This window comes from Phodopus roborovskii, unplaced genomic scaffold (assembly GCF_943737965.1).
Source record: "Phodopus roborovskii unplaced genomic scaffold, PHOROB, whole genome shotgun sequence".
NCBI classification, from domain to species: domain Eukaryota; kingdom Metazoa; phylum Chordata; class Mammalia; order Rodentia; family Cricetidae; genus Phodopus; species Phodopus roborovskii.
Genome location: NW_026126433.1, coordinates 41,958,484 through 41,977,420, shown reverse-complemented (window position 1 = coordinate 41,977,420; position 18,937 = coordinate 41,958,484). Strand labels below are relative to the sequence as shown.

The 18,937-nt window shown below is 45.1% G+C and overlaps 3 protein-coding genes across 6 annotated transcripts in view; 2 read left to right on the top strand and 1 right to left on the bottom strand.

Annotated features, from left to right (window-relative positions):
- The first annotated feature begins 2,546 nt into the window (after positions 1 to 2,546).
- Positions 2,547 to 5,279, top strand: Klhdc9 (kelch domain containing 9). The gene is made up of 4 exons (XM_051186256.1): positions 2,547 to 3,125; positions 3,361 to 3,520; positions 3,600 to 3,798; positions 4,998 to 5,279. The coding sequence occupies exons 1-4, from the start codon at positions 2,599 to 2,601 to the stop codon at positions 5,162 to 5,164; spliced, it is 1,053 nt and encodes a 350-aa protein (XP_051042213.1). The 5' UTR covers positions 2,547 to 2,598; the 3' UTR covers positions 5,165 to 5,279.
- On the bottom strand, positions 5,068 to 17,522 carry Pfdn2 (prefoldin subunit 2). The gene is made up of 4 exons (XM_051186267.1): positions 17,382 to 17,522; positions 7,261 to 7,349; positions 7,035 to 7,158; positions 5,068 to 5,938 (listed from the first exon to the last, which is right to left on the bottom strand). The coding sequence occupies exons 1-4, from the start codon at positions 17,451 to 17,453 to the stop codon at positions 5,762 to 5,764; spliced, it is 462 nt and encodes a 153-aa protein (XP_051042224.1). The 5' UTR covers positions 17,454 to 17,522; the 3' UTR covers positions 5,068 to 5,761.
- Nit1 (nitrilase 1) overlaps positions 17,506 to 18,937 on the top strand; it is a 3,359-nt gene continuing 1,927 nt past the window's right edge. The window contains exons 1-3 of one of the 4 annotated variants that reach the window (XM_051186259.1): positions 17,506 to 17,596; positions 18,165 to 18,260; positions 18,648 to 18,711. In XM_051186259.1, the coding sequence (XP_051042216.1) occupies positions 17,575 to 17,596; positions 18,165 to 18,260; positions 18,648 to 18,711 (182 nt within the window). In that variant the 5' untranslated portion in view covers positions 17,506 to 17,574. Of the gene's footprint in view, positions 17,629 to 17,691; positions 17,971 to 18,164; positions 18,261 to 18,647; positions 18,906 to 18,937 lie in introns of those variants that run through there. The other 3 variants (XM_051186257.1, XM_051186260.1, XM_051186258.1) reach the window with 3 other exon arrangements.

Sequence of the window (18,937 nt, the reverse complement as noted above, 5' to 3'; positions counted from 1 at the left end):
TCTCCCCATTACCCTTTCTTCATTATTCTCTAACTTGCCTGATCCCCACTCTCCTCCATCCTAAATATGCTTACAATTTTATCTTTCTCTCTCTCTCTTCTTTTTGTTTTGTTTTCTTGTTTTGGCAAGGTTTCTCTGTGTAACCCTGGCTCTACTGGAAGTCACTCTATAGACCAGGCTGGCCTCAAACTCAGAGACCCACCTGCCTCTGCCTATCGAGCACTAGGATTAAAGGTGTGGGCCACCACTGTCTGGCTTCTCTCAGATTCTTTCTAGCTCATGTCCAATTAAAGAAGCTCTCAAGCTCTGGCCTCACACAATTTATTTTCCTGGCCATTCCTCTGATCTCGTTTGTCCATGTCCTTTTTGTCTTTGAGCTAAGAACACAGCTTCGTGCCAGGCTAGCATAAGGCCATGGAAGTCAAGTGGCCAGAATGGGCTGCAGGAAAAATGTAGACAGGTCAGGGACAATAGAGGACAAGCTAGAGAGAAGGCCTGACAGATGGGAGTGTCAATACTCAGACCATTCACAGGACTCCTGCAGTACCCTTCTGCATCCTCCAGGCTGCCTCATCTGTCACTAGGCTAAGGCAGGATTGTTGTGAGTTTAAGGTCTGCCTGGGGTACTTAGGAATACCCTGTGTCAAAGAGGAAATGAGCATAGGGGTAAGGCAGGGAGAAGATAAAGAATGCTATAAAGATTTAAGTCCAGGCTTAGGTTTAGAGCTGGAACAGACATCTCAGACTGGACAGCACAGAACACCTGAGGTGTCATTCTCAAGTACATGTCATACAAAATGCAGGCTGGCTTGTGCCCACTTCCTCCTGCCAGTCCTCCCTTTTCCTGCCTTCTTTCCTGCTTCCTCCAAGATATGGACTTGGTTTAGAATAATCAGGAGAGGGTGGAGAGATGGCTTAGAGGTTAAGAGCACTGGTGGGCAGGCCTGTGATCTTAGCTACTCAGGAGGTTGAGACAAAGAGTACCTGGGCTGCAAAATGAGTTCAAGGCCATCCTGGGAAACTTATCAAGACCCTAATACAAAGTTTAAAAAAAAAAAAATGGGCTGGAGAGACATCAAAGCATCAAAGTAGTAGAGTGTTTGCCTAGAAGCACGCTAGATTCGCTTCTCAGTACCACAAATTTTTAAAAAGGGAGGGAGGAAGAAACCAGCAGTGAGTCCTGGTAATCATCTAGTCTATGACCGTGTCTTCCTGTGCATGCCCTCCCCAGGTAGTTTTCTCTCAAGATCTAATTGGGAGGAGGGGAGATGCCCAGTGTGCTCCTGGTCCCCTGGATCACATGGCCATTCCCACTGAATCTTGGACACTCTCTGTGGCCTGGATTTCTCAAGCTAATGGGGGAGCAAGTTCATGTTTGGAAACCAAAGGCTAAAGTCACGCTGTCTTTCCCACTTAAAGCCCAGCCTGGGGGACACAGATACATTTCTGCTCCTCCCCAACTGGGTTAGGAGTAGAAATCTGTATGATTTCCTTCTACAGCTGAAACCAGTCAGTCAGCCTTGATCTGAGCCTCTTCATTCTGCATTGGGTCCTGTGGGGACAGCGTTAATGCCTTCAGTAATACAGCTTGAATAAAAGGAAGAGAGCAGGGAGCGGCAGGGGCGGCTCTCCTCCTCCTCTCACCCCCACCCATAGGTTCCTATCAGGAGAAACTCCCTGCCCTTCCTTAATCCTGAGTTCCACAGTGCCTGGCTTTCCATGTGTTATATGATTCTAAAGAGGCAAGATAAAACAATTATTCTTCCCAGGACTCAGTAGTGAAAAATTGTCCAAGATATGCCTATGCTATTTTCCCCCACCCACTTCACACACTAACTCATCTCCTCCCCAAGCCTCTTTTCTTTCCCTGTCTATCTCTCTCTACACCCCCCCCCACCACCTTTCTCTCCTCTCTCCTCTCTCCTCTTCTCTCGGAGACTTGATTCTACTTCCCTCTAGTGGCCAGAGATGAAGACTCTCCACCCAATCTTTATCTTTAAGGACTTTACCACAGTTACATAAATGGGAATGCTGGGTGAAGTCTACCCAAATCTCTGACCCCCCCCCCAAGTCACTTAGCCCACTTTCATCCCCTCAACCTCTGCCCTGTGACCTGTTTCTTTCCTACTTCATCCCTAGAGGGAATTCCAAGTTGGAATTCCTGAAGCGAGGGGAGGAGGGCATGACCCGTCCTTCTCCCCCAACACCTGCACCTCAAATGTCATAACCACAAGCTAATTTGCCACTATTGGGTTCTTCAAAGGAACTGTCAGCTCCCAGTCTTTTTGAGCCCAAGTCTTTTAGGCTATTTACTGGGTCCCCCCCCCCCACACATCTCGTTGTCCTGGCAACATCACTGTAAGATCATGGTAGCACACCAGATCTCCTGTTTCCAAGGTAACAAGGCGCTTTGCGACCTTCGGTTTGCAGCAGTCGCGCTGCAGTCTCCGCAGTGGTTGCTAGGCGACAGCAGTAGAGAGAAGGGATGTAAGGACCTGGTTTCTTCTTGGAGGGGAAGAGTCTGAAGGGAAGTGCTGGGCCCCAGCGTGAAGGGGTGTAACCTAAAGCGACCCAACTGCTCTCCCCTCTGCTGGGCCCATGGCTGAGGCGGAATCCTCGGGTCGGGCCACGGGCTCGGCCTGGACTTGGCGGCCAGTGGCACGAGATGCGCTTCTGGCTCGTGCCTTCCATTCATGCACCGAACTGCGGGGACGGTTCTATCTGGTAGGGGGTCTCCTAGAAGGTGGTGCAAGAGTGCCCAGCAGTGATACTGTGATCTTTGACCCAACTGGGGGCCAAGCAGTACGACTGCCAGCCGGGGGCAGTCCCATTCGCAGTCACCACGATGCGGCACTGGTGGGAGGACGTTGGCTATGCGTTGTGGGTGGCTGGGACGGGTCACATCGCTTAGCCACGGTGGCCGCTCTGGACACGGAGAGTGGAGTTTGGGAGGTATGGACTGCGAACCGTGGCAACTGCCCTCCTGCTGGCCTTAGCAGTCACACTTGCACACGCGTCTCAGACCGAGAGCTACTAGTGTCTGGCAGAGAGGGTGGTACCCGCACTCAGCGACGCTATGGAAGCATCTACACGTTAAAGTTGGACCACAGTACGCGCACTTATTGGTACAGCAAGCAACCTTTGCCCCAAACGTTTGTCTTCTCTATACTCTAGAAAAACAAAACTTAAACTTACTGTTAATTGATTCTTGTCCTCACCCCAGCACCTCCCATCTTGGAATCTACAATTTCCAAGATGACTTAAATCTGGTCCAAGCCTGATTTTCTCATTCTGGCAAAGTGGTAAAACATTTGAATCTTTTCAGAAAACCCAACTTTGTCCGAATTTCTGTACCAACAGCTACAAGGAAGAAAGCTACCACACCATCTCACGATCAGGTCACTGTGCTGCCCTGCTGCCAATGGCTGGACCGCACCAGGGTCATCAGCTATTGCTTTTTGGGGGCTGCAACTCAGTTGAACCCGAAGTAGCAGGGCAATGGAGCCATGGGAAAATTAAGGTATTCACCATTTCATAGTAGAAAGGAACTAAAATTAGATGAGCAAACCCTTCAGACAATCCCCTTTTTCTTCCCAAAGGAGGAACCACCTGTTGCCCCTCGTTTGATGGAACAGCTTGCAAGGCTTGTGAGCAGTGGGCAGGGGTTGCAGCAGGGACCCCAGAGCCTGCGACATCATTCCTGTTCGGTGGTGGGACCTTTTGCTGTACTGTTTGGTGGTGAGACTCTGACCAGAGCTAGAGACACGATCTGCAATGACCTCTACATTTACGATACCCGTGAGAGCCAGACTAACATTTGGGGGGAAGGGGAGAGGGAAAGACATGAGAACCTGAAACCTATGAAAACATGGAGTGGTAGAGGACAAATTAGCTGACCAGTGTTAAAAGAAATGCAGCTGAGCATTGGTGGTGCATGCCTTTAATCTCCTAGCACTCGGGAGACAGGATGGAGGATGTCTGAGTTCAAGGCCAGTCTGGTCTACATAATGAGTTCCAGGACAGCCACAGCTACATAGAGACCCTGTCTAAAACAACAAAAGTTCAAGAAATGCAATAGAGGATCAGAAAGATAGCTCAGAACCTAAACCATCAAACAAAATACACAGAGCCAGGTATGGTTGCTCTCATCTTTTACCTCAGCACCTGGGAGGCAGAAGGCAGGCATATCTACATGAGTTCAAAGCCAGCCTGGTCTATATAGTGTTGTTGACTATTACTTTACCTGGCAGGGATGTGTTACATTTGTTTATGCTGCACTTGTTCAACGATGTAAAGATGTGTTGCTTTGACCGTGTAAGGTACCTGATTGGTTAATAAAAAGTTGAATGGCCAATAGCTAGACAAAGAGGGGTATAGGTGGGGCTGCTGGCAGAGAGAATAATAGGAATCTAGTGTAGAGAGGGAAGAAAATGATGGAGAAGGAGAGGGAGATGCTTGGGGCCAACCGTACAGCTGCCAGCAGATACTGAGCAGGACACATATAATGAAAGAAAGGCAAAAAGGCCCAAGGCAAAATATAGGTGAAGAGAAACAGGATAATTTAAATTATAAGAACTAATGAGACAAGCATAAGATAAGGCTGAGCATTCATAACTAATAATAAGTCTCCATGTTTTTATTTGAGAGCTGGCTGGTGGCCCAAAAGAAAGCCTGTTCCAATATAGTGAGTTCCAGGTCAGCCAGGGCTACACAGAGAAACCTTGTGAAAACATATAAACAAACAAAAAATAGAGCCAGGCATGGTGGTTCACACCTTTAATCCCAGCACTTGGGAGGCAGAAGCAGGTGGATCTCTGGGAGTTTCCAGCCTGGTCTACATAAAGTTTGAGACCAGCCAGGGTAGCATAGTGAAACCCTGTTTCAAGAAACAAAAAACAAAATAGACAATATTTGAAAAGGCCAATGAATCAAATGAGGGGGAAAATAACAGGCAAGCATCCCCTCTCAATAACTACCCTCTACTCTCCACCCAACAGGCAAATCTCCGCCCTTGTGGTTCCACTTCCCCTCCACAGACCGCCGACTGAAGCGTGTGGGCCATCGCACTTGCCTTTGGAATGACCAGCTTTATTTGGTTGGGGGTTTTGGTGAGGATGGCAGGACAGCTAGCCCACAGGTTTGCATCCTGGAACTCTTCGTCTAAAGAACAGCAGAAAGGCACATGGCCAAGCCTCTATGTTGTGGCAAACCCATACAGCGTTCTCATTAGAGCTACTGCCCCACTTCAAATACTTATTAAATTCCAGTCTGAGAATCAACATTTTGTCTCTGAGTTCATTTTAGGAGGGCAGTTAGTAAGTAGACAGCTTTACTTGCAAGGGAAAGGCCAAAGTATAAGCCTTTCTAATACTGGGAGCCACTGACCTGGCAGAAACAAAACCTGCAAATCATATATTCTTTTTTTGTTTTGTTTGAAACATGGTCTCACTATGTAGCCTTAGATGGCCTGGGACTCATTATGTAGACCAGCCTGGCTGGAACTCAGATCTGCCTCTTGTAGCCCAAGCACTAAAATCAAGGCATGTGTGCCACCATGCCCAGCTGTTTGTTATCTTTTGCCCTTAATATGGCTGGCCCTAAACGAGAGAAAGTTTCAAGCTTCAGCTAAGCATTCTGACCAAAACATTTAATTAACAAAAAAATGTTACAATAGCAGAGAAAATAATAATAACAACAACAACAATAAAAAGAAATTAGAAGTGGGAATCAGGGTTAAAAAAAAATGCAGAGGCTTTAGTTCCTAAGAGACCAGCACTCCTGCTGAGCTGGACTTAGTCCCAGCCCCTTCTGAGTTTTCCTTGGCTGCTGGCTTCTCATCTTCTCCCATAAGACGAATGTTGTGCTTTTCCCGAAATTCATTAAGTTCTTTCCCCTTTGCCTGAAGCTGCTGTGACAGTGTCTCAATGATCTTCTGTATCTAGAAGGTAAAGAAAAGTGGTTATAAAGGACTGCTCGTCTCCCTTCCCCAAGCTGGAATGGTCTATGATTAGAGGAAGTGAAACAAGATAATACTTAACCTCACCTTTAGCCAAGAATAACAGCCCAGATTCTCAAGTGATTTCTCAAACACAGTGTCGTATACAAGGGAATCATCTGAGCTACTTCTGTTATTTATTTTGACAATTCCATAAATGTTATGTAATATATTCTGACCACACTCTTTTATCCACATCTCCCATGAGCCCCCCCCCATCTCATAATCATATCTGTTTTGTTTTGTGACCCACTGAATTTAACTAGGACCATCCTTGTGGGCATGGGTCTGGAGCTATCTATTGGAGGATGAGCAACTTACAGGGGCTGTATCACTGAAGACAATGACCATCCCCTGCCCCAAGCAACCTTCAATTAACAACTACCCAGGGAGGGTGAGCTGCTTGTTTTTAAAATAGCATTCATAATACTAAGGTTTCTTCTTTTACATCACATACTTTTTTTTTTTTTTTTTTAAACTTACTGATTTATAGCTAGCTGGGGTTGGCTTCAAACCCAAGATTCCCCTGACTCATCATAGCAAGTTAATCACCAATGTATGCCACCCAGTCATCAGTACTCTTTCTCCTTTTAAAATGTCACTTATGCTATCTTTAAGGGTCTGGTTCAGTTATCCAAAGAAAGCCTGAGAAGTTGCATTTTTAAACTGATTCTTGGCTGGAGGAGTAGCTCAGTGGCAGAGTTCTTAGCCCATTATGCATAAGGCCCTGGATTTGATCTGCAGCACTGTTAAACTAGTTCTTCAGGGGATTTTAGTTCAGGTATCCATGGACTACACTGTGAGAAACACTGCTCTACCCATCCTCCTCCCAGCTCACCCACATCAAAGAGACTATGGAAAGGGCACACAGCCAACAACTCGTGTAAGGAGTTGGACTCTGTAATTGTATAAAGTGCACAGACTGTATACTATCTTCGACATGAATTTCTGCCTGGACTTTCCTCCCGCACATTCCCTGAATCCCTGGTCACCCCTGTTTAACTTCTTGGTTACCCAACTCCTACGGATATGTGTTCACCTGCTCTTTGTTGCCCTCCAAGGCAGGCAGCACTTCTTTGACAGTCCGTTCTACCAGCACACCTCCAACCATTCGGTAGCACTTGCGGGTCTCATCCACTTCCTTCAGTGTATCAATCACTAGGCTAGGGTAGGAGAACAAGACCTCAAAATTCAGCACCACTAGACTGTAACCCTCCCTCAAAAAGGCCCATCCAATTGTTCTATTGTTTCTCTAACTTTCTTACCTGTGCTCATTCAATTCCATCTCCAGCTCAGCTGCTTTGGATGCCAAGCCCCTCTGTTCCTGCCGAAGGCGATTAAAGCCAGCAATTACCTAAGAGCATGAGAGAGAAAAGATGAGAGATGAGACAGTGAAAATGCCAGAAAGTCAAGGCAGCCCACAGGACAGCAAGTTTTACAGAGATGCTGTAGTGAATATTTACCTTGGGAAAGGAGTAGAATACAACCTTGCAACTTCTTACTCTGTGGATTCTTTTCCCAGTAGGCACTGACTCAGTACCTATGAGTGCAATATTTGCTGGGTATGAAGATATTTTAAAAAATCTGAATGGGGGGATGGGGTATGCTGGAATATCTAACCTACAAGAGACTTGCAGGTGAGGAGGGCTGTCATGGCTTTTTTATGCACTCCCCCAATTTATTCATTTATATTTTATGTTTATGAGTGTTATGCCTGCAAGTCTATATGTACGTGTACCATGTGTGTGCCCACAGAGGCCAGAAGACGGCACTGGATCCCCTGAAGCTGGAGTTACAGATGGGTCTGAGTCACCGTGTGGGTGTTGGAAACTGAACCTGGGCTCTATGCAAGAGCCACGTTCTTTTAACCACTGAGCCATCAACAGTTTCCAACCCCCCCCCAAGATGTTTTTTATTTTTAACTACATGGACATGTGTGTATTTGTGCACACACAGAGACCAGAAGAGAGTGTTGGACTCCAAAGACCTGGAGTTCCAGATCTGATATGGGTGCTGGGAATCAAACCTGGGTCCTCTAGAACAGTATATATTCTTACATACGAAGCCATCACTTCAGTCCTTGCCCTTTTTTAAGACTTAAATTGTTTAACTTTTATGTGTATGTGTGCACACCCGTATATGTACACGTATGGAGCCAGAAGAGGGTGTCAGATCCATATGGAGATACAGTTCCAGGTAGATGTAAGCTTCTGGGTGTGAGCACTGTGAACTGAGCTCCGGAAAGAAAGGACAACTCTGGGAGATCTATTCTCTCCTCCAACTGTGAGTCCCAGGGACCAAACCCCATGGCCAGGTTTATGCAGCAAGTACTTTACCCGCTAAGCCACATAAGCCTTTTAATAATAGTTCAGGGCTGGAGATACACTTGAGAGGTGCCTTAGCATGCAAGAGGCATTGGGTAACTCCAGCACCATTACCACCAACAAAAAGTAACAAATACACTGTACGCTAACTATCTCCCATCCAATGTGGAACTTCCACCTATTTAACTTGATTAAAAGGGTTTCTGTGGACAGCCAATCACAAAACCCTTGCCCCTATGCCCCTAAGTTAGTAATCTATGACAGCCTTTTCAGATGAGTCGTGGGTAGAAACAAAGGTATAATGAAAGCAGTTGGAGCTACTGTACTGTGCTTGTGAAGAGGTTGGCCTTCCACTCTTATTCCTGGATTCCTGAAAGCGGCCCCAGTCCTTGAACTTTAGTCTAATTAGCCCTTTTGTGCTCAATTTTGCAAACTACCTGTTGTTCTTCCAAAGCACTCATTAAAACAGGTATGGTTGCTCACACCTGTAATCTCAGCACTCCCAGAGATCACGTTAAGTTCCGGGCTAGTTAGGGCTACACAATGATAAACTGTCCTGAAAAACTAGTAAGAAAAAAAAAAAAAAAAAAAAAAAAAAAAGGCAAACAAGTTGTTTAAAAAAAAGAGTTGTTTGGCCTAGTGCCTTAAGCCCATAACCTTAGTACTGAGGAGGCCGAGACAGGAGGATCATGAGTTCAAAGCCATCTGGGATAGAAGCCCTGTCTTTTAAAAGGAGGAGGAGAGGAAGTCAGTGTGGAGAGGAAGGGAAGAAGATGAAAGAAAAAAATGGAAAAGGGGGGGCAATAAAAATAAATCCTGGAATTAAACCAGACTCTAAATGTTCTCCCAGCACCAAATGGCGCACTCTTCTGGATGTATGTGGTGCTACAGTCCCAGCCAACATTCTTACTAATCTAATAGTTTCCTTCACATACACATCTCCAGCCCCTTTCACTGTAGTACCAGAGATCAGGTCCTAGGGCTTGGAGTATGCTAAGAAGGCACTTACCAGTGAGCTATCCCAGCCCTTTACCCTATTTCCTTTTTCTAGTATAATATTAACTACTTTCTGATGTTGTCTTTCAGGATATAAACTAAATCTACTGAAATGTGTGAATTATCCCTAGTTGTGGAAAGTCAGCTGTAACTACTGTAAATGTATTGTCAGCAGCTAATTGCAATATAACTAAGTGGGGTGCACAATCTGCCAATTTGAAGCTGCCATCTCTGGGGTCTCTAGGGTAATGAAAACAGTCTAGCTTCATTCCCACTCCTCAAAATCCCCATTGTTCTGTTTAAAATACAAATTTGCTGGTGATCTTCTCCCCTATGCTTATATCTGATTCTTCTCTTTTCCTTATTCCCTATTGGTTTTTTAAGATTTACTTATTTTATGTATATGAATGTTCTATTTACATGTACAACTTTGAGCCTGAAGAGGGCATCAGATCTCACTATAGACAGTTGTGAGCCATCATGTGGTTGTCAGGGCTTGAACCCAGGACTCTGGAAGAGCAGCCAATGTTCTCAACTACAGAGCCATCACTCCAGCTCCCATAAAATATTTTAAAATTTCTTTTTAGATTGACTTTATATGATTTTTGTTGTTGGGTGGGTTTTTTTTCTTGGGGGGGGGGTTTAAGACAGGGTTTCTAAGTGTAGCCTTGGCTATCCTAGAACTTACTGTGCAGACCAGGTTGGCCTCGAACTTGAAGAGATCCAACTGCCTCTGCCTCCCGAGTGCTAAGATGAAAGGCATGTGCAGCCACCACCCAGGACCACCAATGAAGCTTTTTTTTTTTTTTCCTTTTTTAAACACAAAATCTTTCCTATTTTTTTTTTCTTTTCTTTTCTTTACTTTTTTTGGTCCCATGTAGCCCAAGATGACCTTAAATTTACTATGTAGTCAAGGATGACTTAAACTTCTGATCCTCTTGCCTCCACCTCCCAAATCCTGCTAGGAATAGAGTACTCATTATACCCAGTATGAGATTCAATACTAAGCATTCAACCCAAGGCCTCATGCATAGAAGGCAAGCACTCTACCAATTGGGCTATACCTCCAACCCCAAATCTTCTCTATTTATATTGGTGTTATTTGTCACTATATACCCTGCCTTCTTTTCTGTTACCTCAGAAAAATTTAAATATACAAATATAACCTAGTTGTAAACACTTTATTACCCCAGGACTGCTTTCTACAGTGTGAAAAGTTAAGAGCACCTACTGTGCATTGTAGCTTGGATGCTCCATCTTGTTTATTTCTAATAAATGAAAACAGATCATGGTACAGCTCAGTGGTAGTGCACTTGCCCTTTGTGTGCCAGGGTTCAATTTACAACTTGTGGGGGCTGTAAATCCAGAGCCCAAGGACCCGGGTGCAAGGAGATGGCTTTCAGAGTGAACTACAGAGCTGACACTTAAATATAGCCTTCCCTAAATCTAAGAACTTTTTCTAGGCTGGTTTGATCTCCCAGCACTTGGGAGGCAGAGGCAGGTGGATCTCTGAGTTTGAGATCAGCCTGGTCTACAAGAACTAGTTCCAGGACAGCCTCCAAAGTCACAGAGAAAACCTGTCTCGAAAAACAAAACAAAACAGAAAAACTTATTTTTCTACTACTATGTTGTTTCTGACTTGTCATACATTAATCTCATATAAATAACTATTTCCCCTTGGTTTACAGTCCTGCTTTGTCTTCTTTCATGGTTATTCAATGCAATACGGTTTTTGGTTTTTGTTTGTCCTTCATGTTTTGTTTTACAGTGCTGGGAAGTGAGTTCAGGGTGGTATATATGCTGAGCAGACAGACCCTTTTATCAACAAACAACACTGCTAGCCCCTTACTAAATAAATGTGATAACTTAGGGCAGGAGGAATGGCTGAGCAGTTAAGAACACTTGCTCTTCCAGAAAGCCTAGTTTTGATTTTTAGGATGCACATGTCAGCCAACAACTGACTATAGCTCCAGTTCCAAGGGACTTGTCACCTTCTTCTGGCCTCTGAAGGTACCAAGCACTAATGCCAGGTTGAGTTCCCAACACCCAGCTCACAGCCATCTGTAACTCCAGTCCTAAGGGATCCAACACCTTCTTTTGGCACCAAGTAAACAAGTGGTGTGCATACACACAGACAAAACCCGTTAAATAAAAATTAAAAATAAATAATTTTAAAGGGGGAGGCACTGGAGAAAGGCTTCAGCAGTCAAGGGTAGTTGTTGCTCTTGGAGAGGCCCTGGGTTCAGTTCCCAGTGCCTACGTGGTAACTCACAATCATCGTAACTCCAGTTCCAGAGGATCCAACCCCCATTCTGACCTCTGAGGGCACCAGGCACACCCACAGTGATCATGCATACATGCAGACAAAACACTCACACACATAAGGTAAGTAAATCTTGGGTGGGGGGCAAAAAGGAAAAAAATTGTAACCCAAGGGATAGTTTCTTTTTTAAATTAAACTTATTGGGGAGAGGCTGATGAGGGAGAGAAACATATGTCAGATGATAGATAACTTGTGTAATCCAGTTTTATCCTTCCTCCCTGTGGGACTTGAGGACTGAATACAGGGTTTCAAGCCTGGCAGCAAGCATTGTACCCACGAAGCCATCTCTCTGCTCTGAACCATATTATATATTTCCTCCAAAAAAAAAAAAAAAAAAAAAAAAAAAAAAAAAAAGCCCCTTGGCTATGTTACAGAACAGGGAGAGAACTCTGACTGAATCCATCTAAAATGTATTTCCCCAGAGACTGTTCCCCTGACTGCCTTCTTTCCAGCACCCATTCTCCCTTAGTTTTTATGGTTTTTGAGCAAAGTCTCAGGTGGCCAGGCTGGCCTACTACTGCTACATAATCAAAGATGACCTTGAATTCCTGAGCCTCCCACCTCCTCTGGGTGCTGAGATTACCGATTTTAGTGCCTTCCTTATAATAAGCATAGCAAACTATCAAAGAAAACCTTTTTGATCTTACCACTCTATCTGTTCTCTTCAAACTTTGAGGACCAGTCTATACTCATTGTCTCCAATTTGCTTTAAATTATCCTCTGTCTTTTGTGTACTATTGCTTACCAAACTATCTTAAATAGCCTTCTTTGTAACTGCATAATCCAACTGTTTTTTTCTCAAGGCTCAATCTGCTTCTTTAAAACAAACAGACAAACAAAGCCAGAGATGGTAATGCTGGTGGATGCCTTCAGTCCCAGCACTTGGAAGGCCAGGCAGCTACTAGCTCCCTAATAGTATAGCAATCATCAATGTACACTGTCTGTCTAGGAAAGCTGTAGGCATCTAAATGCACCTCTAACCCAAGAGCATGAAGCATGTTCTGAGCCCAGCAAACCCATAGATGTAGAGCTGCCCAGCATTTTAAAGACCCAATCCCTGCCTCAGGGTTTCCAAAATGGTACATGAAGAAAAATTATTATAGAATTGTAAGACAATGCCTGACCTTTTGGAATAAGACTTAAGGCTTGTTACCCCTCGCTCCCTTTCTGGCTTACTTCTTTCTCGGAATGGGAAAGTCTACCCTTTGCCTGCCTCTGCATTACATGCTGGAAGGAGACGAGATGCTTTTCACTGCACAAATGACCCTGGAATCTTTAGTACTGTAACAAATTTAGACTCTGGGGACTACTGGGGCAGAATAATCATATTTTGCACTGTAAGGCATGAGTTTTGGGACCAAGGGGTATAAAGCTATGCTTGAGTAGGGTTTGTCCTCTCAAAAACACACATTGAACTTTGACCGCCAAGTGATAGGGATTTCCTTATCTTTTTGATACAGAATCTTAAGTAACCCACTATGACCTCAAATTTGCTTTGAGTTGAGGACGAACTTTAACTCCTAATCCTCTTGCTTCTACATCTTCTCCAATTACAGGAACTACAGGTACGTGTATCACAACCTACTTTGTGGCAAGGCTTTTTAATTTTTTTAGTTTATTATTATTATTATTACTACTACGTGTGTGTACAAAGCGTATATGTGTAAGTGTGTGTGGGATGACATACATGTAGAGGTCAGGAGCTGGCTCTCTCCTTCTGCCTTTATATGGGTCGTGGGAATGAAACAGGTCATCATGCCTTTACCCTGAATCAGCTTGCTGGCCACGTGACAAAACTCTTTGCTTATTTTTCCATTCTCTCTGTGTGTGTGTGTGTGTGTGTGTGTGTGTGTGTGTGTGTGTGTGTAGGCACACCTGTGTAGTGATGGCCATGTTTGTGAGTGCATATGGAAGCCTGCTGTGGAATAATCCTACTATACACTGTGAAAATGTGTTGCTCTTATTGTTAATAAAAAGTTTATTGGTTGATAGCTAGGCAGGATTTTAAAGGTAGAGAGAAAGGTGGACTCTGAGGGGTCTTAAGGAGACGAAGAGGAACAAGAGATGAATATGCCATACTGAGATAAGGTACATAGGACAGTAGGACATAGATAGAAATATGGGTTAATTAATGTTGTAAGAGTTAAAGTTTGTAACAAGCCTAAGCTATTGGCTGAACATTTATAATTAATATTAAGTCTCTGTGTGGTTATTTGGGGTCCTGATGAAAAACCTGGCCTACTGAGGAGGCTGGCTCCAGGAAAGCATACACACACACACACACACACACACACACACACACACACACACACACACAGAGAGAGAGAGAGGGAGACAGAGAGACTGACTCCTAGTACTTTGGTGCTGTTTCCACCTGGGAGGTAGAAACAGGAAACATGCCACAAGTCTTAGACCAGCATAGTCTACACAGCAAGTTAGCCAGGGTTGAATAGGGAGAGAATGGGAGAGCCTATCTCAAACAAACAAAACAAAACCCTAATAAAGAATAAATAACAGAAAATAAAACAAGTGACTCATACAATATATTACCCACTCCTATCTTCCTTATAAAAGACACATTTGGCTTGAATTTACAACAGTGATAGCACTTTAATTGGGCTGGGGAAAACATCCCACAGTAAAAAAGGCATACAGGCATCAACAGCATGGCAGGCAATGGAATGTTAGTGAATTTAAATTTCGAGGTGCATTTGTTACCCCAGTGCTGGGGGAAGGGAGGATGTAGGGGCTTTCTGGCTTGCCATCCTAGCTAATTTGGGGAGTTCTAGGCTAAATGAACCTGTCTCAAACAACAAAGGTGACAAAGTTGACAGTACACAAGGAATGTCCTTTGGCCTGCACATTTCTTCAATCTCCTCTGGGGACTTTTCTCTATCACCCTTGAATAACATCCCCTTTCCAGTTTTTTTCACGCCTACAGTACCATTATCCACCAGAGACAGAAACCCTATAGCCCTCTTTAAATCTTGTAATACATCTTTTAAGTCCACTAGCATTCCCAATGCCATGCAGTTCATGTCTCAGTGCTTTCAAACATTACTTCTAACTAGAATCTCTTCACTTGACCAACTTTTCTCATCCTTTATAATTAAGCTGAAGAATTTTATCCCCTAGATAATAATCAAATTAGCATTTATAAAAATTGTTTAGGCCAGGCAGTGATGGTGCACACTTTTAGTCCCAGCACTCAGGAGGAAGAAGCAGGCAGATCTCTTGTGAATTTGAGGCCAGCCTGGTTTACAGAGCGAGTTCAGGACAGCCAGGGCTACACAAAGAAATCCTGTCTTGAAACAAAACTACAAAAACAAACAAAAAACTTGTTTAGATTATGTGCATGTCTGTGTATCTGTGTGAGAGCATGTGCATTCAAGTGGACTTGCCTTGGAGGTCAGAATGGGGTACTGAAATCCCTTGAGCCAAGGTGATGGAAAATTGTGAGACAACCAACATGGGTGCTGGGAACCAAACTTGGGCCTCTGCAAAAGCCTCTCGAGTCCTTTACTATCATTTATTTGTTTGGTTGGTTTCTTCAAAACAGGATTTCTCTGTATAGCCATGATTGTCCTGAAACCAAAATAGCTCTGTAGACCAGAGATCCTCCTGCCTCTGCCTCCCAAGTGCTAAGATCAAAGGTGTACACCACCATCACCAGGCCCATAAAATAATTTTTTAAACTCTCCTTGTTTTATTTGCCTTTCTGTCTTGTTTGTTTTTGAGTCTGTTTCACTTTGTAACCCCGGCTAGCCTGTTAGGACATGGTAATCCAGCAGGATTACAGGTATGAGCCATCATACTTGGCTATCTTGTTTTTTGTGTTTGTTTGTTTTCAAGACAGGGTTTTCTGGGGCTGGAGCAATGGCTCAGCAATTAAAGAGTACTGGCTGCTCTTCCAGAGGACCTGAGTTCAATTCACAGCAACCACATGGTGGCTCATAATCATCTATAATGAGATCTGGTGCCCACTTCTGGCCTGCAGGGATACATGGATGCAGACCACTGTATACATAATAATAAATAAATCCTCCCCCACCTTAGACAGGATTTCTCTGTATTGCTTTAGAGCCTGTCGAGGAACTCACTCTGTAAACCAGGCTGGCTCCGAACTCACAGAGATCTGCCTGCCTCTGCCTCCAGAGTGCTAGGATTAAAGGTGTGTGCCACCAAAGCCCAGCCTTGTCTTTTTTCTCTAGAAAGGGAATCTTTGACCAAATTGATGATAAGGTCTGTTCCATTCACCCATTTCTCGGTGTTCAGCAGAGCCTAACACAAGACAGACCCTTAAAAAAGTGTTAAGTTTTTGTTGTTGTTTTTTCCACTATGTTGGAGGTCACTTCAAACTTTCATTGCATTTTACTTCTCTTAGAACACTTTCTGCCTCACAGTAGATTTATGAACTCCCTTCCTGCTTTTTTGGTCTCAACATATTATGCTCTTTGATAGGGCAGGCTTTAAACTCTTTATTTGAATACTTTTCCCTGCCTGTACTGATTGTTTAACAATTAACTGACAAATGTATCTATGATTAAAATAACTTCAGCCAGGCAGTGGTGGCGCATGCCTTTAATCCCAGCACTTAGAAGGCAGAGGCAGGAGGGTCTCTGTGAGTTCGAGACCAGCCAGGTCTACAAGAGCTAGTTCCAAGACAGTCTCCAAAGCCACAGAGACCCTGTCTCGAACCCCCTCCCCGCCAAAATAATAAGATAATTGTTCAACACACACATTTCCCAACCCCTGAGTCTCCAACTCAGAGACCTAAACCCTTCCCATATCCTACACTTCAGGGCTTTCCCATTTAGCCCACTAAGCTACACCCTTAGCCTCAATTCTTTTCATTTCAATTGTGTGTGGTTTTTTTTTTTCTTTTAATATCGATTAAACATTAGTTCCACGATTAACAAGGCATGGTCCCCATACCACAAAGGGCTTTCTGATTAGTCAGATGTATCCTGATTTAATGTATAGCAGGAGAGGCAAATCTGGATTAGAAAAGGGTTTCTGGTCTCTTCTGAAAAGTCCATCTACACTCCGAGAACACACTAAGTAGCGAGTTCCAGGCCAGCCTGAGCTACTTAGTGAGACCATGTCTCAAAAAAAAAAAAAAAACAAAAAAACAAAAAAACAATCCTGGCCCGGTTTAGTGGCGCCTTTAAGCCCAGAAATTGAGAGGCAGAGGCAGGGAGGGACAAGCGGATCTCTGAATTTCAGGCCAGCCAGGTCTATACAGTGAATTTCAGAAAAGCCAAGACTACACAGAGCGACGCTGTTGCAACCTCCACCTCCCAACACCAAGTCCAAAAAACAAATAAATAAACCAAACCAACCAAACACGTGGCTCTGCAGAGTGGGCGATGGTGAACGCGGTTTTAGAGTCACAGACTAAACAATTCATTGAACCCTCTGGGATTTGTTACCTGTTTTATAGTTCCTCGGAGATGGAAAAAACGGCGACCCATCCCCTTGGGGACCTGAACACCCTCCCAGACCCCGCACCTCAGGGCTTTCTCATTCGACTCACCCTCCAACCCCGCGGGCGTGGCTCTCCTCTACATAGCCCCCTACCTACCCATGCCCTAGGAGGGTTCGCGATCACCTCCAAGCACCTCCCTCCTGTGTGTGACCAGGAGAACGTGGAAGGGGCTGCAGGCCGGTGCAAGACACAAACCCTATTTCCTGCACGAACTCGACACCGACCCAGCTGCCCTCGGCGCTCGCGGATTCTCACCTGTTCGGCCGACACCGCCCCCTTCCCGGTGCTGCTCCCGCTGGCCTTGCTCACACGGCTGCTGTCCGCCATCTTCGCCACCTGCAAGCTTTCCGGCCTGCGCGCTCCCACTGCGTCACATCCGGTCTGGTAGTTACCTCCCACTTGCCCCTGCGCTTCTGGCTCCAGGAGGCCCCTCAGATCGACCCTGCGAATGGTTTTGGCGGTGTCTTCATGTAGGACCTACCCCCCAACCCTGCCCGCTGCGGTGAATTCCACCTGCGATGCTTTAACTTTTACAACAGAGATTCTTGCCCCAGGGAGAGGCGGGGAAGGACGCGCTAACCAGAGGGTGGTGTCTAGAGTTGGGATCTGGTCCTGTGGCCCCTACCCACCACGAGATGGTGGCGATCTAGGGAGAGTGAACTTTCCTCTCCAGATACTGGTGTAAGGGGAAAGAAATGTGTTGAGCCTATAAAGCTGTGCAGGTGGCACAGCCGAGAAGAGAGAATTGGGGAAACGAGGAAGGTTCCATGAGATGACTTGAACCGCAGAAGTCTTTGGCAGAGGAAAGGGGCTTCAGTTTTAAGTGAGATCACTGGAAGTTGAGGTATTGAGGCACAGATCATAGTCTCCTCCCCCGTTTTCCCATTTCACGATCTCCTAAGCTAATAGGGGGGGGGGGGAGGAGTGTTTTTGAAGCTCTGGGGGAGGGAATTACTGGCCAGGCCTGGAAATGGCAGAGAATTCTAGAAACTTCTGCTTGAAGGGAGGTTAGGTGTCCTGATTTCTCATCTTCTTCAGGCTGGGCTTCATCACCAGGCCTCCTCGCCAACTCCTGTCCCTTTTGTGTACCGGACACCGATTACCCCGAATCTCAGTACTTTGTACTCAGCCCAGGTAACATATTTTCTTGTTCTCTGCCCGGCACATTGCTGTTCAATCCATGTTTATAACTGCAGGGTGGGGAGACAAAGGCGTCTGCCACCCACCAAGCATTTAATAAGCGAACACCAGTAGCTCTGGGGTTATTATGCTCTGAAAGAATGGAAAGAAGTCGCTAGGGATAGAGGGACACACCTGTAATCTCAGCACTTGTGAAGCAGGCAGGCAGGAGGATCATTCAGGAGTTTAAGGTCATCCTCAGCTACATAACAAGGCCCGTCTGGGCTACAAAATACCCTGTCTCAAAAAAGAAAAAAGTCTAGGTTTATGGCCCCATCCCACTTTAGCTGCTGGCTTTCTCCATGCTAGCAAATCTGAGAACACTGCCTGTACCATTCACAGGCCCAGAGCCATGGCGGAGTCCTCATCAACTTCCTGGGAGCTGCCCCTGGTGGCTGTGTGCCAGGTAACATCAACACCAAACAAGCAAGAGAACTTTAAAGCATGTGCTGGGCTGGTTCTAGAGGCGGCCAGACTGGGTGCTTGCCTGGCTTTTCTGCCTGAGGCATTTGACTTCATTGCACGAAATCCTGCCGAGACATTACAACTGTCTGAGCCACTGGATGGGGACCTTTTGGGACGATATAGCCAGCTTGCCAGGTACAAGGGTGGGAGGGAAGTAGACTCATTAC